Source organism: Melopsittacus undulatus, chromosome 7 (genome assembly GCF_012275295.1).
Source record: "Melopsittacus undulatus isolate bMelUnd1 chromosome 7, bMelUnd1.mat.Z, whole genome shotgun sequence".
Lineage (NCBI taxonomy): Eukaryota > Metazoa > Chordata > Aves > Psittaciformes > Psittaculidae > Melopsittacus > Melopsittacus undulatus.
Window position 1 is genome coordinate 51,387,737 of NC_047533.1, and position 15,706 is coordinate 51,403,442.

At 39.7% G+C, this 15,706-nt stretch overlaps 1 protein-coding gene across 1 annotated transcript in view; it reads left to right on the forward strand.

Annotated features, from left to right (window-relative positions):
• The window catches only part of MTTP (microsomal triglyceride transfer protein), a 28,495-nt gene that overhangs the window by 469 nt on the left and 12,320 nt on the right, over positions 1-15,706 (forward strand). Inside the window, exons 2-9 of the mRNA XM_005148655.4 lie at positions 4,438-4,625; positions 5,176-5,319; positions 7,423-7,530; positions 8,247-8,363; positions 9,550-9,689; positions 10,531-10,681; positions 14,088-14,245; positions 15,117-15,285. Of these exons, the coding sequence (XP_005148712.2) occupies positions 4,438-4,625; positions 5,176-5,319; positions 7,423-7,530; positions 8,247-8,363; positions 9,550-9,689; positions 10,531-10,681; positions 14,088-14,245; positions 15,117-15,285 (1,175 nt within the window). The remainder of the gene's footprint in view (positions 1-4,437; positions 4,626-5,175; positions 5,320-7,422; positions 7,531-8,246; positions 8,364-9,549; positions 9,690-10,530; positions 10,682-14,087; positions 14,246-15,116; positions 15,286-15,706) is intronic.

Genomic DNA, 15,706 nt, shown 5'->3' on the forward strand with positions numbered 1-15,706 from the left:
CAGGGCTCTCCAGGTTTCAGCTTCTGAGCAGTTGAATCGGCTACCACTAAAGTCAGTAACCAGCATCCTGTTAATTTCATGGGAAGCTTGCTCTGCATTAAGTCATGAAAACCTGGATGTCTGCACAAGCTCTGAGCATAGGGCTTTATTCAGGTGTGCCGACAAGGTCAAGGGTACGAAATCTGGAGACTGCCCACTTCAGCAGTGGCAGTGTATGAAGCAAGGACATGTGTCTTTAGTGGCCCTTTGTGTACAACCTGACATTAAATTTAGAGGAGAAAAAACCTTAAAACATGAGCCAACACCTAGTTTTTGGTTTAATGAGTATGTCCTTATTATGATGAGGAGCAGGGAGGGGGCATGCCATCCTAGGTTCAACTATTAAAAAGGCTGTAGAGGTGCTCTCATGGGTGCCTCCCTCTGCTCCCTGCAGGGCATCCAGGACACTGTGTCAGTGTAAGCACACAGCAGCAACTTTCCTCCCTACGTCCATACCCCCTTATGACAGGAGTTAGAAAGCAAAGAAGTTTGCAGGCAGTTCCTCTACCCATGAGTGTAATGCCAAGTCATGATTACGGCTAGATACCGATGTCCCATATTTCTGGTATCTGCTTGTCCCAGCTTCTCCTTAACATCAGATAAGCAAAGCTCCTTCTTGGTAGGAAGTAATATTTCCTTGTCACTTCACATCGCCAGGATACCCAGCAAGGATTTTCTCATTAATTAGTCCTCCCTTCAGCTCTGCCAGGTCTTCTCTCACTCTTGTGCAGAGAAATTGAGAGCTAATTTACTGGCCCAAGGCCCTAGTGCCTCAGTGACAGAGCTGGGATTAGGATGAGTGTTTTACCTTTCCACCAGGCCATGCTGCGTTTTGGAAATATGGAAGGAATATTCTTTTCAAGTCAGCTAGATCAGCTCACATGCAATTTTTTTACTTCAGTTCCACTTGAAAAGTATTTTCAAAAAAACGGATGGGGTTTGCTTTTAAAGCTATCCAGTATCAGAAACAGTGGCAAATATAATTTATGAAGGTAGAGCTAGCAAGTAGTTAGAGACACACATGCTGTGCATGCCATATGTATTAATAAAAGGCACAGGGCTTGACAGCTGTCTCTACTCATGCAGAGTAACCCTCTGTATTATACAGTATCATGATTTAATTATAGACTTGGCATGTTACCCTTAATGACAGACACTTAACATTACTAGTCAAACTATGTGTTATGCACTCCACCTTGAAAGCAGGCACTTCTGACCCCAAGAGAGCATGGCCAATTGCAATCTTATGTCCATCTCTCCTTCCTTCTCACTCAGTGGGACATTTGCTGTCAGCTGAAATGGTAATTGCTGTACAGGCAGCATGGATTCCAGTGCTGTGCTGAGTACAAAGGAAAGAGCTTCTAAATGCAGGGTTGGTTTTTGTTTTTTTTTTTTTTTTTCTTTTAAGAAAAGCTTTTATCAAAGGTGTAGGAATATAACTTTTTAAATAGTACAGGTGTTTTCTTCATGAAAGATGGCATGAAAATTTAGTTACGCTCTTTTGAATACTGGTTCTGGAAAGTGACACTGTGTCTCTGTCCCTCAGCCACCAATATCCCCCTTGCCTCTCAAACTGATCACGTTATCCAGTTGTCTCTCTTAGCTTCCCCATTTGCACTGGGGTAAGTGCTAACCCCTTGGGAACTGCTTTATCTCTGCTGTTTCTCTTATCATGATCCACTGCTGGCTTACCCTTTTCCATCAGTGAGACCAGTCTTGCAACCAAAAGTGTCTTCTGTCCTGGCTCCTGTAGTATTTTCCACAAATGAAATGGTGAAGGCTTTCAGAACTTAATCTCCTTCTAGCTTCCAGAAATGCTTTGTGATTATTTGTCTCTTCCATGACATTTGCAAGAAGCTGCTGTGTTGTTTGCTCACCTATTTCCTTCAGGAGGGAGAAGCTCTTTTCTACGTGGGGACCAGCAAATGCTAAAAGGAAGGAAGAAGGAAGGAACACTTGAAAATGGGAAAAAAGGTCTATAGGTTGAGATGTGGGAAAAGGAAGTGTGTGGGTGAAAGATGCCTTTAACTGAAAAAAGAAAGGGAGCAAAACCACAAACATCTACCTTAACTACTAAGACACATGTCTCTCAGCACGTGGATAATTTTACTTGGACAAGCTTGCCCCCCACCTCTTGTCTTTTGATGGGACTGTGTCACCCTCTGTGTTTAGAAAGCACCTAGTAGGTGGCATTCATGAAGCCTCAGCTGATAGTAAATTATCAGCACTGCCATTTCTGCTGCAAATGAAGGACATTTTGAACCAGGAGGCAACCAGCTCCAAGGTACAGCAAGAAGCATGGATGTCCCAGAAAGGCGCAGCCACCTCTGGGCAAGCACTGAGCACACTCTGCTCTCAAGGGCAATGTAGCTTCAAAACTGATAGGAGTGAGAGGAACTGGGGAAGGGGTTAGAAAATTCACAGTAAACTGAAGGAAGGGTTTTATACCTCTTGGTCACTTTGTTTTGAAGCAGACACACAAGACATGCAAAACCAGAAAAGCCCTGTCATGCCAGCATTAGCGCTTCAGCTCCCCTGCAAAAAAAAATGAGCTGTACCTCACGCAAACAGCTGCTCTCCCTGGATTACCAAATTTGCTGTGCTACATCTCCAGCAGGTTTAAAGCATAAGTCAGTTTAGTTTGGTGTAGCTTTGCCAATTTACACAATTTACAGACCAAACATGATGGGGTGACCATTTTCATCAGGGAAAGGTTCTATAAAGCTGATCTTCATCTACTGCTATGAACAGGGGAAGGAAGCAAATGAAACCTTAAGAAAGGGTGTTTTGGACCCTTGGAGGACTGCAGAATATATCCATCCAACCATGATGGAACTATACTATGCACTATACCTAACTAACTGGAATTTAAAATCTGAGAGTGAAATAAGGCTTTGCTTTTCTTTTTTACCAATACAGTGATTTGTAATTTATTTAGCAGAGTCAAATAAAACACTAAGGGACATGGCATAAATCAAGATAGGCTGCTGATTCTCTGCAAGGGACTTTGAACACATTGAATACATTACAGCATGCTTAAGAATTTGTCTTGAGATGTTTTGATAGATTATATTTTTTCCCTGCACTTGTCATAAGACTGAGATGCATCTCCCTGAGGACAGCACTTTGCTTTTCTTAGATTAACTCTGTTATCATTTCTGCTCTGTACTTTCTGAACTCCATGAAGAAATTCCCAATGGATTCAGTGGTTCAGCATTTGAGTCTGAGAGGCTAGTGCCTTGCTGCTTACAGATAGCACCTAAGGTCACTGTATGTGTATTTGCTTTGTGAACATAAGAGCACTTTGTGTTCTGCCAGCCTCTCCTCTTTTCCCTTCCCTCTACTGACTTCACCAGTTTTTCATGTCTGGAAGAGACCTTTGTAGCCATCTGCACCAGTGGAGGGAAGCCCTCAAAAGGAGTAAAAAGGGATGTTATGTATAACCTTCATGACAAAATATTTGAAGGGTATTCAAGAAGAAATTGATTTTCCTCAAACAAAGATTTTAGGGGCACGGTTTTAATTCCTGTGCCTGAGGCTGGGTAGAGTTGTGACACTGGTGCCACACATTCCCCACGTGGCTGTGCATGAGGCAAAAGAAAGAGAAGATAGGAAATAGTGGGGTAGTAAGCAGTTTGATGAAGGAAAAATATAAGTAATTTGTATACTACAGATTTCATTTACAGTAACAAGAGTGCAACTCAATCCCCAGGGAACAGTCTGAGTTGCTGTTAATGCAGATGGAAATGGCACCATAAATTGTGTATGCAAATTTCATTTCTGCTATAATTTGACTTTCATATCCCTTAAAATACATCAGTTAACAGCAGAGGCACAGCTAAATGGACAATTCTTTAGTTTAAAGAACAAGGGCTTAATTACTTAATCTAAAAATATTTTCCCAATATGTTCATTACATTCCTATCACCCCCAAGTAAAGCTCAATGGAAAGATTCCCAATAAATGTGAAAGAGATGCAGAGAGCAATTTCTGTTGGCTCCAACAGATTACATTAGTGCCTTTCAAATTGTTAAACACACAAATTGCATGATTAGTTATAGCATTTGGAGTTGCAGATAATTTTTGATCAATCTCTAGCTCTAATATGTCTGAAGTAAAGAATTTTACTTTCTTTTATTTATTTAAGTGTAGAGATAGAACAAAGGATTTTCTGTACACTCTTAGCTTACATATATGGGATTAGTGTCAATTTAATAATGAAAATCCCCCAGCTGCTCCGATGGGACAAGCCTCTGTAATTAAGGGTAGCAGGTTCAGTCCCATAATTTTTTTTGTTGGCAGCTAATTTTTTTCATATTTCTAAAGCTGTTTCTTAGAAAAAATAACAGATTATGTGAGTCAGTCAATTCTAAACCAATGTTTTTGCTTCCCAAACAGGGCACACTACTGGACCAAGCTTAAATAATGACAAGCTATATAAATTTTCTTACTCAACTGAAGTGTATGTTGATCGCGTGAAAGCATCACTGCAGAAAAGTGCAGGATACCATCTTTCTTCTGGTGTGGATGTCAATCTCTTATGGAGAAACCCTGAGAATGATGATGACCAGTTGGTCAAAGTTATGGTAATGAATGCCATCACACAACTTAAAACATACCCATTTACCTAACTGTAAATCTAATCCTGAAGAACTCATTTTCAGAAGATGAGCTAAACATTTTATTCTTCTTATCACCTACAATCAGTTTTTTCAATAAGCTGATTCATATAGAATAAGACTCACAAGAAAATATCTAACATCATAAGCCAGAACTTCAGAATATCCCCTGTATTTTGAAGTGGCTTCATACAGCTTCTACAGTTTCAAACAACTGATGTGCAAGCACCTACAGAGGGACAGTAGGTTATCTGAAATTCTCAGTTCTAGCTGAAAATCATGACATTGCTAAATACAAACTGTGTTTGGTACTTAGTTTTATGGTGAATTTTTCTGCCACTAATTTCCCCAGTGATGAGTGCTCGTTTCTTTTGAAAACACAGACATAGTAATCATGCAAGGTTAATGATCAGAACCAGAAATGAAAAATAAAAAAGATGTATTAGGTGATTTAGCTTACCCCAGGCCAATGCTAGACTGCTCTCTACACATATTTTCTCTGCTTTTACTTTGCTAGATAAAAGATGTTCAAGTTGAAAATGTGAATGAACGTCCAGCTGCTAAAAACATCTTCAAAGGAAAAAACACAGAGAAGATCATTGGGAAAGAATATCTGCAAGCTTTACAGAGGCCTATGGTTCTTGAGCTAGTCCGTGGAAAAGTAAGACCCTGTCTTTTAAAATTCAATCCCTAAGGAAATCTGAGACAAATCTTTTCTTACAGGCTTGGAGAATTCACTATCCTTTCAGTGTTCTTAATATGCCATAGTGTCTTATTGTTCTGTGTAGAATGTTTAGGGTTGGAAGGGACCTTAAAGCTCATCTATTTCCAACCTGCCAGGGGCAGGGACACCTCCAGCTAGACCAGGTTGCTCAAAGCCCTGTCCAGGATGGCCTTGAACTCTTCCGAGGATGGGACATCCACAAACTTCTCTGGGCAACCTGTTCCAGTATCTCACCACTCTCATAGTAAATGAAACACTTTAAAATAGTGTGCAACTAGTTTAAAATAGACTGCAACTCAGCTGTACAAGGGGCCCTTCCAGCCCAAGCCTCTTGTGCATTGAGAACACCATACATTATGGAAGTAAACAGCCACAAATATATGGGTACACACGTAGATACATGCCCAGTTGTTATGTAAGATATGTGCTGTTGACTCCAGTGAGGCCAGGATTTTATCCAAGGTGTGAAGGCAGAAAAGGAGATACAGTTTGTGATGAGGGAAGTTATTCTGAGTCTGTGAGGAGCAGTGTTAATCGCTTTTCCCACCTCTCTTGCTTGATTATTTACTTCAGTGTCACCTGCATTGTCAACAGTCCTAAGTTAATGAGCTTGATGCTAAAAGAATGATGGCTTTTCATGTTGTTCCTCTACTGGGAAACTGTCTTCAAAATTCAGAAGAGAAGGGACACTAAGGAGGTGTGTTTCAGCAGGTGCCTGGGTTTTGCAGCCTGCCCTGACGAAGCACTGAAGCACTGTCCCACTGCTGGATTCTCCACATTCAGTTGCAGCTCACAGAGTCCCAGTTTCACTCAGAAGTAAATACATCTCACCCTCTTTTTCCCTGTGGAGCTGCTGACTTGTCCTCTTGCTCTCCTGCCTCCTCTTTATGCTCCTTCCCTCTCTCATTGCTTGTTGTGTTAGGCCAACAGCCATGCTTTCCCCTCTGCAGCCCAAGCAATTCTCAGCAGGTGGTACGTGGGTAGAGGAGCAGTGAGAAAAGGAGGAAGGTTGAAGGTCACACTCCCTCTTCTCTTCAGCAGAGCAGGGTGAGGGCTGTGACATCCTATCCCACAGGGTCTTTACCTCCTGCTGTAAATAGGCACTGAGCACATACCCTGGCCACCAGCTCAGCCTACTGAATTGCAGCTGCTATCAGGCCTGCCCAGTAACTTTCAGACTCAACCTTGTCATCAGTTTTACACAACATAAAAAGAAGCAGGACAGCACTGGCTCCCAACTGTACTCATCCCTAAATGAGAACAGAGGTATCAGAACACCACAGTCAAAATACATCTGCTCCTAATAGACTAAGCAACTCACACTAAGCTAAGATTGAGATGCAGTATTAAAAAGTTCAACTTTTTCTCTGGTAAAAGGATCTGTGCACTCTGTTTATGATTTCTCTGTGGTATGATACTTTCATCCCTGGCATGGTGATTTCACTTTCCAGGATTGCCCTGAGATAACACACTGATTGTACTTACAGTTCTTGGAAAAAAAAAGGGCACTTTTAAAGCACCTTGAATGTGAAGTGGAGGTGCAAAGTCTTCTTACCAGAGGAGAGGCTCAAGCACAACAGGTGACCGATGGAAGTGCAAAGGTTGTGATGTATTTGACACGTCATTTAAGCCATTCTAACCGTAATTTACCTGTGATTCATTCTGGGTTTTTGTAATCTGTGACTAAAGTGCAATAGATACTATGCCCCTGTGAGGAGGGATTATCCTAAGAGTATGTAGAAAAATGAGTCACTTGTGCAATTATGTGAAGTTTCCCATTTCCCTTCTTAATTATCTCTAATTAACAGGAAGAAAGATGCTCACTGTACTGAAACTGTACTTAGGTACAAATGAAGCCCTAAATATGTTTGTACTGTTATTGCCAGGCCTTGCAGCCCTTGGAGTTTGCTTAAATAAGGGCAACAGGTCCAAATTCAGCTTCCCAATCAGAAAACTAAAGAGAGTTTTTCTAGAAAGGATCCTCACTATTACTTTCTCATTTAACGCAATTTGTAACATACTTGGGTTTTATTCCTACAGGTCAAAAACTTCTACTCATATGAAAATGAACCAGCTTTTACTCAAAACATTAAGAGAGGTCTGGCAAGCCTTTTCCAGCTGCAGCTGCACTCTGGTCCTGCCCATGAGGTATGGTGCTAAATCTGGCAAGATAACCATCATCAGAGAAAAAGGCAGAGCCCAATCTGCTCTGAAAGACAGACCTGTGGCTCCTGCTAGCTTTGTAAGGCGTGTGACGGAAATCAGCCCTTTGATTGCATTTGAAGTTGGGAATGTAAAGACAGTCTTCTGAATATTTGGTGACACAAGTCAAGTTGCTGCACTTAATGTAAAGAATTGGTGAAAATCCATTTTCAATTCTTTTATCAATTTAGCAGAATTTGGCAACAAACCAACTTACACTAGGTCACTATAAAAGAAATTATCCTGATGTTTAAAGTCAGTTGATTTCCTAAGCTTACTTCAGTGGATTAGGCCATTTTAAATCAGAGTATCTACACAAAGTTAAACAATGGTTTAGGCACATCCATTTAACCTGACTTAAACTGTCAAGTTTCTACATCTGTCCAGATGAGCAAAGCTGGAAATTAATCCAAATTCATGAGTATAATGCCAGCTGCCAGATGTTTCCTAAATTCTTTGTTTAAGCAAACATAGCCATCTAATAAAAAGCACCCTGCCTATCCAAAGCAGCTAGCTAGAAACACCAATACCTTCAAAACTGATAAATTCCAGCAGTGCAGCATCTCTGGTACAGGATTCCAACAGTGGAGAAGATTGTTCATCTTTAGAAGGTCCAAAAGGTAAATTCAAGAAATTGTTGTAATATGACTTTTTTCTCCAAGGTGGACATATCTGGGAAGTGCAATACTACTTACCATGTGCGGCAAGATCAAGTGACTAAAATAAAAGACCTTGCCTCCTGTGAAATAGAAAAAAAAGGATTTACCAGCCACAACCAGGTATGATTTCTTTAACAAAATAAAATCTGTTCTGCCTATTTAAAATATATTTTAGTAGCTGTTACTAATTTTCTCAAAAGTTCTAGTTCAAATTCTGTATGTCCATCTAGTAGTATTACTAGAACAAATTTCACAGGTAGTATCAATGGGGAGAACAGGGGATGGATTCTCCTCTCTTGAATGGATTCAAGTGTTTTTGTGTAAAACACCTTGGCTCAGCTGACATTAAGTACAGCACGCAAATTCACATAATTTGTTTGCTCTCATCTATAACATATTTTAGTTTCTATGCAGATTTATGGCATTTTTGTCCTGACTGTACTCAAGTTTTAACTGATATGAGGCTTCATTTTCTTTGGGGGAAAACACTAGGTACAGTTGCAGTCATGGTGAAAGAGTAATCTTTTTCCCAGCTGCTAAGTCACAGTATTTAGTCTACACAATAAATGCCAGGCAAGACGCTGACTCCTGAATGGAGCCCACTCAGGTTTGTCTGGAAGGTCAAAGGCTTCCCTAATTCACAGGTGTAATGTAGATGTGCCATAGAGGTAACTGAAGCCCTTCTATGGCCTTAATGGTCCTCCACTACTAGTAAATGCCTTTCTAATCGGTTACTACTGAATGCCAGCTGGACAGGTGCTGAAGGTACTGAGATTCTCTGCATCAGAAACTGACCTTCCTCAGCTCAGAGAAGTACAAAGGTAGCACATGTTCTGTTAATAAACTTCCTTAACACTGTGACTGAATTCCTGATTTTCACATTTGCCACAAAGACTTCACCTTGTTTACAAACAGATCAAGCAAGGTGGCTGGCTTTGCTTCTCTTGTGTGAACATGACAATCTTATTAACAAGACATTTCCTTGGAAAAGCTTTTTATCTCATTTAAGATGTTCTTTGTTGCAGCCTGCTCCATAACTTCCTCCCCTCCTCCCTTCCCCCCTGTCCATTCCCAGCACATACTGAAGTTGAAACACATAGTACAGAAGTGTGTGGCTTCTTGTAGAAGGAATTCTTGACAACCTGATGTATAGGCTTAGCTTGAGATGTTGTCAACCCACATGCACCTTCCTTGTTTGGCTCTATTGAATTTCAGGTTTTGCCCTGATTTGGAAGTGTGAGCTGTTTTCCTATACTGTTGTTTACTGATCAGCCCTTTCCCTGGTTTATTTTCTCATTATTTTCAGATTTTAGATGTCAGTACAAAAGCCACATCTGCCACAATTTATGTGCTGGAAGACGGTTTCTTTAAATCCATTAAAGCAGAAGAAAATTATGCTTTGGTTCTAAATTCTCGACGAAAAACAGGTGCCAAAATAGTGTCAAAGTAAGTTGGGTAATTTGACTGACACTGATAGTAGCAGGATGTTGTGGTTCTAGTCAGGTTATATACACAGGTCTTATAGCATCAAGATCTAAAACTGTAAACTCTCCAGATAAAGATTTAGGCCTCTTTTGTATCCATATGGTACCAGATTCAACTTTGATTGAGAGCTATACCATACTGCAAATGAGAAATAATGGCATTCATAAGAAATTAAGTGAAAACAGCTGGAATTGGCCAAAATATTTTAGGCAAGACATTTCTTCTGCATGTGTTCTGTTTCTATGGCCTCTAATTTCTTAAGAAATACTTCCAATTGATCTCTATTTCTAGCATGTGAAAGTTCAGAAGTATAGAAAACAAAATCTGCTGCATAAAAGCAAAGAACAATGAAACCTAGATCTGTGTTAGGCTCCACACTCCAACACTCTGGAATTTTGGAGATACTTATGCAAGATAAATGATTCAGGTATCTTCTTAGTATCATGATATTAAAAAATGTACATTCAGACTCTCACTTTCCAGATCTTCTCATGAACAAATACCTGAAACATTTCAGAATGTATATTGCTGTTTATCAGGTGCTATAAAGCCATACTTTTGAAGTCTGTTGTTTAGGCATTTTATGCCATATACCTCTAGCAATAATTCTGGCGGTGTCAGATACTTCTGCTACCTTCAAAAAGCCATAGACTTGCCACGTTCTAACCATTTTAAGATAAAACTTTATTAAATCTGTGTTGTATATTTTTGGCCTGTGGAGGGTTTTTTTGTTTCCTCTTGCCATGATTTCTGCATTTCTGCTCTAATGATTAAGTTTTAATGGTGACTTCACTGTACACAGGCAGAGACTGGAACTGAAGTCAGTAGAAGCTGGACCTGGACTGATTGCTGGGAAGCAAGTGGCGGGTGTTATCAAGACCTTGGACTCCAGTTACGTTGCTGTGTCACTGGTAGCAGAGCCTGTCAAATCCAAATGCAAAAAGTGTCCTTCAGTAAGTAAACACAAGCATGTTGGACGTCAAGTTGGTTGGCTGAGCAGGACAAGTGTGAAAGAACTTTCTGTCCAAACAGCCCACTAGCAGAGGTCTAACACAGCAATATAAAATACACTGTGGAGTGGGGAGCACAGCAGTGATGCAATAGTGCTCCACCACACAAGTGTGTTTTAAGGTCTGCCTCTAAAAGTACCAACCTTTTTGTTCTCTTTCAAAGATTAAGTGCAGTATTTCTCAAGACCACTAGAAAATACACCGTCTTTTTGCTTTATCTCATCTTTGCCAACTTTGAGTTAGCAGGAGCTACTTTCCTCTGGGTAATGTAGTGGGAAATTACTTTTAACATAGTTGGCCAGTGTTTAGAAACAATTCTGTCATGGAGGAGCTGAACTGCTCCTAGAAATTAAAGGTAGTTAGCCATTCCTTAGGCAGGCTAATTATTTATTGGTAATATATCTAGTCTCTTCTTACTGCCTCACCCTGAAGAAAGGAATTAATTTAAAAGACTTTATAGGTGTTTTATAAATATAAAATAGGGTTTTAGTACTCTTGGAAAGTCCAATACTGTTCTAATTTTTCCCCTGGAGAAAAAAAAAAACCAAACAACTTGGGTTTTATATTTAAGACATCTGAAGACTACCAAGGGCTTGGTACCGTAAATGCATTATCTTGTATTTTACTGATGTTATGCATCATAAATTAATATAAATTGCCACAGTGATTGTTAGCAAACAGTTTTAATGATATTGTGGAATGAATTTAACAGTGGATAGGAACATCAATTTAAAGATTATTATTCTCTATCAGTTTTTGATAAGCAAGATAAGGCTTCTATTCAGCACCCATAATTTTAATCCTCTGGAGATACTCCTTATGAGCACAAATACCTTACCATATTGGAACTTGTGCTAGTTACTTGGAAGTAGCATTGCACCCTAATAATTTATGTTGTCTAATGCTTGTTGAGCTGCAGAGAAGATAAAAAATGTGTTGGGGGAAATGGAATAGAAATGATGCTGCATGCGTGCTAGAACAGTTCTGAGCAGGGAACATCAAGGGGTTTTAAAAGAGCAGGGACAGGTGCTTTTTCCCTGACTCTGTCCATTGGAGTTTGTGCTGACCAATTTGTCACTTGGAACCGAGTTTGTCATAATAGTTATAATTTCCAGACCAAGATAACAAACATAGGGTATAATTCCAGAGCACTGCCTGGGGACTGTGCTATACCATTATAAACCTAATGGCACGACGAGAATGAAGTCCTGCTTTCTCACTGTATTTTACAGTAGCTGCTATGAAAAGATGGCATCTATAAACAGAACACTGTATCCAAAGCAGCAACATAACATTTGGTACTTATATATCATAGTATAGATTAATGCCATGCTGACATAGTATGCTCAAGAGTTTTATGTTTTCAAAGCCCTTTTTAAATCATAACAGGTCTTATCTCTATGAATTTGGTAAAGTAACCATTACTGTTCCCACTTCACAGATGGCAGCAATAGCTTATGTGATCTTATGGCCAAATTTTACATTTAAGTTTAGGCCTAGATTTCTGTGTTTCGACATCAGAAAGTGTGCTCTTCTCAGAAGAGCTCATGGTTCTTACATTTTCTTATGCTCCTGGCTCCTATAAGAATGGATGTTTGCCCCAAAATAAGGTGGGTTTGTTCTGTCTTGTGCAGCCAGCCTTTGCAGGTTTGTAAAGTAGCTGTTAGGTACTGACATTCAAAACCAACTCCTGCTTAGTTTAGGATCTCTTGGTTTGTCTTGAATTTTCCTAAAGTGTCCACAAAACCTCTGGTCTGACCCCTCTGTTCCTGACAGGGATTTTTGTAAGAGCTTGGCTGAGTTCCCATGTGGAAGTGTATGCATCTGTCCCTGAATCCTTGGGGTATTCAATCCACACTGTCTGACATTCACATCAGCAGAATGAGGCTCCTTGCAAAAATCAGTTGTGAATGCTATTTTTTAAAGTCATGGTCACTGCAGGAGATGGCTGCTGGTCCTTGTGGCACATGAATGGCTACAGCACCCCTCCCAGATAGGAAGACTTGACCTTCACTCTCTTTTGCTTGAGATGGCTTCAACTCACATCTCCCATCTTGGTGTCTCTAGGGTATGGGCTAAGCTGACTAAGAGCAGCCCACACAGCTGGGCTCTGCACAGGAGGAAATACAGGATCAGTGAGGTTACAGATTTTTTGCTGGGCTATGGTGCAACTTCAACAGGGGAAATAGAAAGTGCCCCCCCCATGTTTATCCAATTTCAGCTTATAATAGCCACACTGACCTTGGTGCTAAATACTAATCACCAGTTGAGGTTAACAGTCCCATCTGTGCCTCAGAACACGAGCTCCTCCCAGCTGGTCATTAATCCTCAGGAAATATCCTATGTCTCAATCATTGTTGCCTAATTATTGTTTGTTACAGTTGATGGAAGTTGCACTCTGCACTGTTGAATGATACTTCTATTTGTGGGCAGGTTCAAGTGCCATTGCCTAATACAAACCCTTGAAGAAAGGAAGTATTTTAGTAAAGGTCAAATGGATGTTAGTGTTCTTTCCCACTTGGGAAAACTGCAGTAAAAACTGCTGCAAAGAACAGTTGAGTTTTCACCAAGGAATGCTCTCGATAATTTGAGATAACAGAGGCAAAGGCAAGTGAGAGAGGAAAGGTCAAAATACCTGTGCTGGTTTCATATGGGAGTGTGTCTGGAAGGACAGATATAGGTGCTTTGGTACCATGTTGGCTCATTCAGGTCAAATATGTGGTGCATGGAATAAATATAGCAGCAACTATATGACGAGGCCAATCTAATGCCACCTAATGCTAATGTTCTAATGCCATCTTACCTATCATTTAATGTAATAACCACAAATCTCTCCCCGTCTTATGCAGGTTTATGAATGAAAAATGGGAGGTACTTATGGGACACATACTCCTGTTCCATAGTAACCACTTAAAAATTGCCATCTTCTAAGAAAATATGATTACTTTGTGAACTGAGAATTGTGCATCTCCCAGTCTAAAAAACATTCCATAGGAGAAAATGGAAATGGAAGGCAAACACTGTATTCACCAGAAAGCACAGTAAATTTTCAAGAGAAGATTGTAGTTGCAGTATAAATAATCAGGTTTTGTTTCAAAGTAGGTTGCATTTAAGGCAATGTATGTTATCAGGAAAATACTAAAGTGGTGAAAGAGTGAAAGCTATAGAAGGGTTTCAAAAATATTTGTGCTGAGATATCATAAATAATACTTAGCTAAAGGATGAGCAAGCTATTGAATTTCAGCTAATCTGGGCAATAACTGGCCCACATATCTGCATTTAGTAATTCTGATTTTGAGAACTGAAACCACAAGCTAAGAAACTTGACATAATGTGAATTATTTTGCAGCTTTCTGAACACTGGAAGAGCATCAGGGAACAAATGTATCCTGAAAAACTCTCCAAAGCTGAAGCAGCAAAAAGCTTTTTGTCCTTCATTCAGAACATCAGAAAAGCTACAAAAGAGGAGATACTGCAGGTTATTAGAAGTGAAAAGAAAGAACTTCTGTAAGTTATTATGAACAAGCTTTCAAAAGGTTTAAGTTACTGAAAACTGCAGAAGGACAAATTGCATGCAAAAAAAATCAATTATACTGGTGATGTCCTAGCAATGCAAATCCAGTATTCAGTATTGTCTACAGGAACACAATTTTTTTCTTAAACTGTGCTTGTTCCTGTGGTATAATAGGATCAGTGTGCTGCAAATATCTACAGATGGCGAACATGCTTTGTAGTTTACCCAAAGGTTCTCATCCTGACTGCTAGTTTTGAAACACTCTATAACTTGTCCTTGACTTGCCCATTTGTTTTCCTCAAATGGAAATGCAGCCAACCAGTTCATGCCTGGTTATTGTCCTAATATTAGAGTTTGGGTGTGAACAGCATATGCACCTAGGCTTGGGGGTTGGAAAGCATTTCCGAGTATCCCACCATACAGTCAGTATCTTTCAAACAAATTATAGCAGTTGTTAATAACAGAGATAAACCTGAGGGTAACTCAGATAATGTAGAAGCCTGCTCTCTAATTGTCACTGTGTATGTAGAAATAAAGCACTTTTTTTCCATTTACAACCTTGTTCTGTAAACTTTAAGACACCCTGGATAGTTCTAGGGTTTTTAATACTTTCTTTGTCCCATATTTGCATACATTCAAATATTATTATCCATGGATATGAATAATTTCTGGAGTACCTTTACCATTTTAAGGAGGAAGAATTCAGGGACACAGTTTTTTTCCAACAAGAATAAAAAATTCTGTTTCTTACCTGCACCAAAGAAATCTTTCAGCACATTAGCTTCTTTCTTTCTATACGCAGCAAAGTCTTTTCAGTATTCTCTAGCCCATTACAATGAAATCTTCATTTCCACTTCTGTGTAGCCCACAGATAGTGGATGCCGTAACCTCCGCTCAGACCCCAGAATCGCTGGAAGCCATACTGGAGTTTCTTGACTTTAAGGATGAAAGCACTTCTCTCCTGCAGGAGCGATTCCTGTATGCTTGTGGATTTGCTTCTCACCCCACTGAAACGCTCCTGAAATCTTTAACTGTAAGTCAAAGTGTAAAACAAATACAATGCAGTTAATACTCTTGAGCCTTATCCCTGTCAAAGGGGATGGGAAGAAGAAATGACTGTACCTGTTTCCAGTTTTCCTTTCCTTATGCCTTCCAGAGTTACCTTCAAGTGTGCCAGTAGCATAAAGCCTGGAAACAACAAAAATCCATATGTCCAGACTGAAAGTCTATTTACTCTGTAAAACGTTATTAATATCTATTACTTGGAAAACAAACATGATTCTGACTGTTACCAAAACTATTTGAGGATTGTTTGATTGTTGCCTTCTCAAAGTCTTGTAACCATTTAATACTCTTTATTTTTAAACACAGCTTCAAAATGAATCTATTTGAGATGCTGAATGTAACTGAAGAAGAAAATGGCAGTCAGTTGTCATATGTAATGATAGAGCAGT